Source organism: Physcomitrium patens, chromosome 14, assembly GCF_059467195.1.
Source record: "Physcomitrium patens ecotype Gransden chromosome 14, ASM5946719v1, whole genome shotgun sequence".
Classification (NCBI taxonomy): Eukaryota; Viridiplantae; Streptophyta; class Bryopsida; order Funariales; family Funariaceae; genus Physcomitrium; species Physcomitrium patens.
Window position 1 is genome coordinate 6,333,647 of NC_143423.1, and position 8,284 is coordinate 6,341,930.

An 8,284-nucleotide genomic window follows, 5' to 3' on the forward strand; every position below is an offset into this window, starting at 1 on the left:
TTGCAGGGCTGGAGAGACAGACGAGTGAGTTGGTTGAGGTTGGGGGCAGGCCACGGGGGTTGAGGTGTGCGAGAAGGAAGGCTCCCTCCTCCCATAGGGAATGGCGGAGAAGAGGGAGGGAGGAAGTAGAAGGACGAGGGAGGGAGGCGAGTGAAGGTATGTCTTTGAATAAACCCAAAGACTGCAGCAAAGTAAAGATATACTATTCCACGGGGGATGACACTTGGACCCATCCGGCATCCCACATGCCGGATACAACACCCTACAGTCTGACGTGGAAGGAAGCCCATTCATTCAACACTCTCCATCCGTGTTGTGTAGTGTGGTGGAACTGCGAATGTCTTTAGGCTCTACGATGTGTGCAACGTGCACTGTAAAGAGCTTAGTCGGGTGCTGTGCTCTGAGGCATGCCGCAGTTTGGCAGCTGGATCGAGTGGGAACGGAGAAGAAGATACAGAGCTGTGCAAAGAACTGCAAGTGCAGAGCCGCGCAGTGCATGGGGCTGTCCAGCTACCTATTCAATGTGTCACCTTTGATGATTTATGACCTTTGATAATTAATATTTTTTCGTGCATTAGATGATATTGATTAAGGAGAGATACATTATATATAGTAGCCAAAGTTTAATCATTACAAAGATACTGATAAAAAAACACTTACAACTTTACAATCATTCAGCTTGCTAAAGAGTTTAATTTCTTGTTTGTGTGAATATATATATATATATATATATCTATGTGTGTGTGTGTGTGTGTGTGTATATGTATTGTGCTTTCTAATTAATATAAATGTAATACATTGTGAATATAACACCGGCCCATTGAAATGTTCACGTTCCCACAGCGGGAGTTGGGTCGAGGTTATACCGGGGCCTTGCCGTTCACGTTGATGGCGTCATTGGGGTAGAGCCCAACGGGATCAGGCCGGCAAAAGAAGAAACCTTTCTCTTTCTTTCCACCTTCTTCGCTTGAAATTGCCCTTTCAGCTATGGAAATCTCGCTTGATCGCACTTCGTAATCCGCACCTGGTGCCTGGACGGGGATAGAACAAGCAAGAGCTACACTAGAGTCTTTGTTTTCTCTGTTGGGTTGCTTTTCTCTTCTTTTTTTTTTTTCTTTTTTTTTTGCACAGTCTTCTGGGTCGACAATGAGTGAGAGCCAAAACCAACCCAAGCTGTTGCTGCGCAAGCCCAAGAAAGGATTGCATCCTCCTGGTACTTGTGTGCCCTTGGTGCTCCCGATGTTGGGGTTTTGTCCTTCGTATTCATCAAAATGAGGGTTCTCTAGGTTCTACTGTAGATTATGACTCTAGCAGGGGCTAGCATTTGAGGTATTGAGTTTATGGCAATGTTATGCGGTGGCAGGGGGTGAGATGGCCGACTCCGCAACTAGAGTGCCTGTGCAGCAGCCTGCAGTAGCTGTTCCAGCGGTTTCAGCGAAGCTGGCATCATATTATCGTTACAGGGCAGGCGTTGGAGCTCTGTTGCTTGTTAATCTCGGTATTGGAGGTTTGTTTTCTCTCGCCCTAATTCTGCACATTCTCTTGAGGATTTTTAATTTTTCTTTCATTGATTGCATTCGTGCGTTGGTGTTTTAGTGAAGAGAGTGATATCGTGGCATTGCTGAGAAGCAGTTCTTCGCATATGTTTGTGGAAGTCTACCTTGCTGGTTTAGAAATGGTTTATTTTTTTGAGCCCTTGGAATGATTTGAACTTGGAAGTTCACGAATGAGGTCGTGGATCGCTCATGAGCCTAAGCTTGAAAGATTTCAAAGACCTTTCACGATTCGGTTCGTGTTGCAGAGGTGTGATCTAGCCATATCGTGAAAAATAAATCTTGGGGATCCTGTTTTAGTTTAACTGTATATGCGTACTTGGTTTCGATTTTGACCTAGTCTAGTTGTGGGAAAGGTAAAGTACTTTGGCTGGACCAAAGAGGAGCCACTTACATTCAACTTTCATTCTCTTTTATTCTGTGTCAAGTTTCGAAAGAAGTGTTTACAGTTGCTTTTTTCCATCGCTAGGATTTTCAGTCTGTTGCATTTCAAGAGCATGTTCAAGCTATTAAAACTTGTATATAGGGACATTGAGGTTTAGGATTCATTCGGTAGAAATAAGTACGAGAAGTCTTATTAATAAATTCTGTACGACTTTCAGCAAAACACACTAGGCAAAATGTGATATTCGAGTTCATACCAGGGTTTATTTTTTTTCAAATTCAAAAAAACTTGATATAACGTGGTTATCATTACAATGCACGATATTTCTCTAGAGCCGAGAATATGTATATTTATGTGGCAACTTCCAACTACTATTTTGAGGTGCAACCGAAGTTACTTTTCTTTTCGTTTCGGCTTCTACTCTTCCGAGTATTTAATTGTGTGCTTGTTATTGTTAGGTTACGTCTTCTACCATTCGAGGCCATTTCTTGATGATCAGACTCATCATATAACAGATAAGCCAGTGTCTGCCGTTCCTGGAGCACCTGTGGCATCTTCTGTTGCAGATAATGCCGCTCATCCATGGACACCGCCACCCAAAGTACCCGTCTCTGAGGATGAACAACGGCAGGTATTGCAATGGATGCTTGAGGAGATGCGGAAAGTAAACACTCAAAACAAAGCCGAGAAGGCCAGGATTGATGAAGACAAAAAGCTGTTGAAACAACTTTTGAGGGAAAGACACCTTCCTTCGCTTCCTTAGAATTCTAGGAGAATATTCTTGGTAAGACTGCATCCTCCAATTGGATGTTCTCTAGAGTTTTGGAATGAACTGATACCTTGTGACATGTTTTTGACTTGGAGGTCAGCAAAGATGGAAGTTATATAAGAAATCAGGGAAAGTGAATCAAAAGTGAGTCCATTAAAAGGATGAGATCTTGCAGAAGAGCCAGATTCATGTAGATGGGCTCCTAGATAGGTCTCTACAGTGATGCCTTTGTATTGAATTCCAATGTGTAGTCGCATTTTTGTAAATATCACGTTTGGGTTCTGTTTTTAATTACCTGTATCTGTTTCCTTTCTTCTTCTTCTTCTTCTTCTTCTTCTTCTTTTTTCTTCTCTTTCTCCTTTTCCTTCTCTTTTTTCCACTGCTTGAATACAATGGATAATGGTAGTCGGACAAAAAATGTTGCTCTTAGCAAGTAATTTGTTTGCACCAATGCACTTGATATATGGACTCCTTCCATGGCGTAGATTTTATTGACTTCATAAATTTCACAATCATATCTACTTGAACGGAAACCGATCAGTGATGGGTCTAGTAGAGCGAATTGCCTTGTTATATCATCAGATCCAGCGTATATATATGATAGGCAACTTCTGTCTTACAGATTTGAAATGCTACTGCCAATTTACTTCTTCGTGTGACGCCTCTTAAGCATTCGCCAGTTCCTGTTGTACAGATGAGACTTCAACACCTTTTCTTGCACATTTTACTGACCAACCGCAGCAGTCTGGCTCCGAATGTCCGCCAGGAGGTGATGGAGATTCTTGTTGCTGGCAAATATACCACCACCCTTGACTGTGAACACATCTTTGCTATTGCCAATGCTATCTGCCAGAGCTGTTCCCTCTAGATCTACAACCTGACCCCCAGCTTCTGAAACGCATATAGCCCCTGATGCATGATCCCACACCTTCAAAGGCGTTGAACGATCAGCTTGAAGAAGGAATGCAGATACTCCACCAAGAGCTACGGCAAAGTACTTGCACAAACTTCCACAGCATAGTGACAGGACTTGCATCTTTTCTTTCATCAAATGCTTGCCCGCATGGCTGGAAGCCAGCGCATGAGCCAGTGGAGATTTGGACCAAACCTCATTATCGGAGATACAAAACCAGGAATCAGGAACTGCTTTGGAATTATCCACTTCACTCTTCAACATAATGCTGTTTGAGCTAGTGCTCTCAGCGAGGGGCTGCACCCAGCAGCCTTCTCCCAAGCTGGCAGCCATTACAAGCCCACGTTGGTATATCTCATCAGGCTTGAAATGCTCTGATTTGAAGTATGTGCTTGCCATTTTAATGACAGTCCTATCTTGATTAAACTGTATTGCCACATTTGGGCAGCCCATCACACCAAGCACTGGTTTCCCATCATCAACTAATGCAAGACCCACTACATACAGAGCATTCCCACCTCTCAGAAATCCCCGTGTTCCATCGATAGGATCCAAAACCCAGTAAGAGCGTTGACGATCAGTGGCAGTAGAAGCAGACATAGCACCTCTGTCAATAGCATCTAGAACAATGTCACAATTCAACTTGCCAACCTCTGGAGAAACAACAGGAGCTAGGACATCCACAACAGTCTCTATTATTGTTTGCTTCCCCCAATCACCGCTTGCTAATTTCTCTTCATGCTCAGCACGCAACTGGCTTGCATTCTCCTCACCCACCAAAGGAATGCCAGGAAAGAGTCTTCCTAACTCTAAGCTGACAAAAGCTTGTACACTAAAATCCGCAATTGTCACAGGTGTATTATCAACCTTGTCTAGCTGCCCCTGCCCTTTCTGCATACCAGACTGGACAGAAGTGCATATTAGACAAGCTCGCTGAACCACATCCAAAGCTACCTGGAGCTTCTCGTGGTGTGCGCTTGCCTGTGCTGACGTGAATCCACGGTGGCACCTGAAAGGTCGTGACAAAGCCCGGCACGGGATCCTCAGGCACCGGCACTGCAGTTGCAAACCCTGAAATTCCTTACACACATTCAACCCTCTATAGCCAAATTCCGACACCGCAGCGAGCGCCATGATCCCCTACAACTCTTGTAAATTGTTGTACCCGTGCACAGCTCATTAAGCTGTATGGCCCTTCCCCCCTAGATATGACCCCAATTGAACGTACTGAACAATTGTCTGAACACAATCGTGGCATGCCGATTTAACATCACCATTTCGAATTTCGATACTTCATTCCGGTGGGTTAGGGTTTGGAAAGGTTTCCAAGTTCAACATGCGCGAAGCTCCACACTGTCCAGTTCGAAGTTACGAATGAAAACATCCGCACATTTATTATGTGTGTGCAAAACGATCCTAGACGCCCCTCAGTCGAAGATGGAGATGGCTACTCGATTAGGATGTATTTTACACCAGGTTAAATATCCTGTCTAAAAGCAGGAAAAGTGACCCACATGTTGGATGGGGTATTTGTATTTTGGAGTTCTGATCAGGTTAGACAAATGTTTCTTTGGATATTCCGTCGATTTTCGATCACCCATGTCTTTATCGGAATAATATTGGTGGTAAATCGTTGCTTCCGTTAATTTTACTTTCCCCTTCCTCATCTATCGAAACTATTTCGTGTTGCAATTACGAATTCAATAACATTACATGTCGTTGAAATAGGTCTCTTCTCCAATTTGTTACATCCAAAGAGTCAAAAAAACTGGTGGTATTATCTGAGTCGGGCCAGTGTTCACAGCACACTGCACCGCTCGACGAATACTGTCGACTAGCTATGGGCAGCAAGAGCATCAATGTCAGACCAGCAATAGGCCCTGTAGGCAAAACCCACAAACACTATTACATCCCTCATCAAACTGGAATGAAACAACACGATCCCATCAACAGCAATCCCAGATTATGAAGACTCCAAACAACATTATATAAAAAATAGCTTCAAAAGCTCAACTAAGTGACGTGGTCATCAGAGTATACGATAAACACTAACAATACAGAGTGTATCCTCAATTTTGCGAACACTGCCTGCAGCGCGATGGCGAGGGCGGGGGCACACAAGTGCTCCTAATCACTCAAATTAGAATGTTCGTCCTTCTCCATCGCCTTCTATCGTTTGCTTAGCGGACAGCAGGGGCAATAATCCGCCAACCGAAACCCACTCACAACTTCTGGGTACATACCCAATTGAGCCAGACCCAAAACCTCTGCGAACCAATTGACGAAAATCCAAAGGTGACGGTAGCGATCGAGGTTCCGGAGCGATCAGATCAGCCCGAGATTTTGAATGTGATTCTCGGCCATAGTCGCCTTCACCGATGCGGGAGCATGAAGATTTCATCCACTTGTGGATGAATATCCTCACTTCCCGTTCGTCTGCGCGAGAACATTCATTCATCTCATCATCGTTCCAGTGAGATTTGTCAATGTGTACAATATGTAGAGGGTGTGATGAATAATAAGGAAGGATTCCATGTGAAATAAAGAAAATGCATAATTAAACTAATATCAGAATCAAGAAAATTTATGGGTTAACTTGTATTTTTATTTTGTTAAGTAAAATATTAAATTTTGTTTACTTAAGATGTCTCTAGAGCAAAAAATAATAAATTGAATTAAGTTTAAAATTTTATTTTTTGTGGAAACATACTTGGTTTTCATGAAAAAGTATGTATACATTTATTATTGTTGAATTGATCTTTGGATTCTTCTCTTCTTTTTCCTTACACTGTCTTTTGGTTGTATATAGTAAAATATGTGCATTATGCAAAAAAAAAAAAAAAAAAAAAAAAAAAAAAGACTTAAACAAATGCATATATACATATAGTTGATTTGTAGATTCATGATAAAATTGAACAAAAAAGCTTTTCAAATGTGTTTTTTAAAACTATGTAAAAAATAAACAGAATATTTGTAAACAAACATATATACTAAAAACTAAAAAAGTATACAGATGTTAGCTCTTTCTTTTCAATGGGTTCATTTAATGAGATTTAATTATATATACAGTGACAAACAAAACCGAGTACAAAATCTGAAGTGCCAACTTTCAAGAGCAACTACAGAAATTTCAATGATTGCTTTATAAATCTGAAACTTACATGGAATAATACACACAGTCTTGTACACATGTACAAAGTTGCACATCAAATTGATAACTAAACATCCTTCTACAAAGTCAAATCAACAACTATGTCTTGTACTCAGTATTGGTCAAAGAAAATCTTCAAACTTCAATATTTAGTCCAATAACCTTTTGCTTCCAAAACAGCTGAAATCCTTCTTGGCATACTTTTGTATAGTTTCTCACAATCTTTTGCATCAAAACTAGGGTAAATACTACAAACATTCTCCCACAATTCTTGAACACCTCTTGGCCTTGGAGTGACTTGGCTTAAACGCTGTTTGAGAAGGGCCCAAAAATGTTCCATTGGATTCAAATCTAGAGATTGAGCTGGCCATCGAAGGAGCTGAAATGGCTGTGAAGAGAGCCAAAACTGAACACTTTTTGCCGTATGTTTGGAATCATTATCATGTTGAAAAACCACCTTAGTAGGATCTAAGTTGTAATTCTGTGTGGTACTTTGCAAGTAGGTTTCTAAAATTTTTTTGTACAAGTGTTGCTCCATTCTACCTTCAATTTGATACCAAGCACCCAGCCCAAAAGCAGTCATACAACCCCAAATCATAACTGAACCACCACCATGTTTGACAGTTTGACTAACATGTTTAGGTCCAGGTCGTTCTCCTTCTCTCAACCAACACCAAGACCTACCATCTAAGTTAATTAGGTTAATCATTGTCTCATCACTGAAAATAACCCGTCTCCAATCATCAACGGTCCAATTTTTGTATTTATGAGCAAAACTCAACCTTGCAAGAACATGTCTTTTGGCAAGTAGAGGCTTCTTTTGTTGCACACAAGCATCCAAACCAGCTTCTCTCAAACCACGCCTCAAGGTGATGTCTGAGAAGTGTTTACCTGTTTTTTCTCGAAGTTATTTTGCAGCTGCACTTGCCGTTTTGAGACAACGAGCAGTGACAAGGTGCACACCAAGTCGCTTCTCTTGCTCTCCTAAAACCTTTGGACGTCCTCCTCTTTGCTTTTCTATTTCACCACTAATCTCCCTCCTCAGATGAGCTACTGAAGATTGACTCATTCCAAGTGAGTCTGCAACTTTTCTTGTAGAAACACCACTCCTAAGTTGCACCAATGCTTGGTGCTTCAATGATTCACACAACCGAGGCATAGAGATACAATTGACAAATCAACTTTTACTATAGATAGTACACAACAAGAGCAACACAACAAACAAAAAATGCCCTCAAATCTTGCAACAAGGAGTGTACATTGAAATTTCGAAATTCAACAAGAAGAAGCAACCAAAATTGAGTACGCATGTCTGTGTGCTTCTACAACACTTTTCTCATAAACCCTACCTCAAATGATAATGAGATTTTTCATCCATGTAGAGGACTGGATGAATACACACAATAAAAAAGTAATTCTATCAATTGACTTATGTGTCAGTTGGAAGGATCAATGAACTATGAGTGTTCAGATTTTGTACTCGGTTTTGTTTGTCACTGTATATATATATATA

The 8,284-nt window shown here is 41.3% G+C and overlaps 2 protein-coding genes and 1 long non-coding RNA gene across 3 annotated transcripts; 1 reads left to right on the top strand and 2 right to left on the bottom strand.

Annotated features, from left to right (window-relative positions):
• Nucleotides 1–745: 745 nt before the first annotated feature.
• On the top strand, nt 746–2,998 carry LOC112291712 (uncharacterized). The gene is made up of 3 exons (XM_024539526.3): nt 746–1,213; nt 1,364–1,507; nt 2,397–2,998. The coding sequence occupies exons 1-3, from the start codon at nt 1,147–1,149 to the stop codon at nt 2,699–2,701; spliced, it is 516 nt and encodes a 171-aa protein (XP_024395294.1). The 5' UTR covers nt 746–1,146; the 3' UTR covers nt 2,702–2,998.
• A 165-nt stretch (nt 2,999–3,163) lies between these two features.
• Nucleotides 3,164–6,074, bottom strand: LOC112291711 (putative 3'(2'),5'-bisphosphate nucleotidase, mitochondrial). Its single transcript, XM_024539525.3, has 2 exons — nt 5,674–6,074; nt 3,164–5,500 (listed from the first exon to the last, which is right to left on the bottom strand). The coding sequence occupies exon 2, from the start codon at nt 4,752–4,754 to the stop codon at nt 3,432–3,434; it is 1,323 nt and encodes a 440-aa protein (XP_024395293.1). The 5' UTR covers nt 4,755–5,500; nt 5,674–6,074; the 3' UTR covers nt 3,164–3,431.
• A 666-nt stretch (nt 6,075–6,740) lies between these two features.
• On the bottom strand, nt 6,741–8,284 carry LOC141046204 (uncharacterized). The gene is made up of 2 exons (XR_012218959.2): nt 7,663–8,284; nt 6,741–7,159 (listed from the first exon to the last, which is right to left on the bottom strand). It is a non-coding gene; the product is annotated as an uncharacterized LOC141046204 (long non-coding RNA).

Coding starts and splice junctions, on each gene's coding strand:
- LOC112291711 (XM_024539525.3), bottom strand. CDS start 4,754: ATGGCGCTCGCTGCGGTGTCGGAATTTGGCTATAGAGGGTTGAATGTG.
- LOC112291712 (XM_024539526.3), top strand. CDS start 1,147: ATGAGTGAGAGCCAAAACCAACCCAAGCTGTTGCTGCGCAAGCCCAAG. Junction 1,214..1,363: donor GAAAGGATTGCATCCTCCTG/GTACTTGTGTGC, acceptor ATGCGGTGGCAG/GGGGTGAGATGGCCGACTCC. Junction 1,508..2,396: donor TGTTAATCTCGGTATTGGAG/GTTTGTTTTCTC, acceptor TGTTATTGTTAG/GTTACGTCTTCTACCATTCG.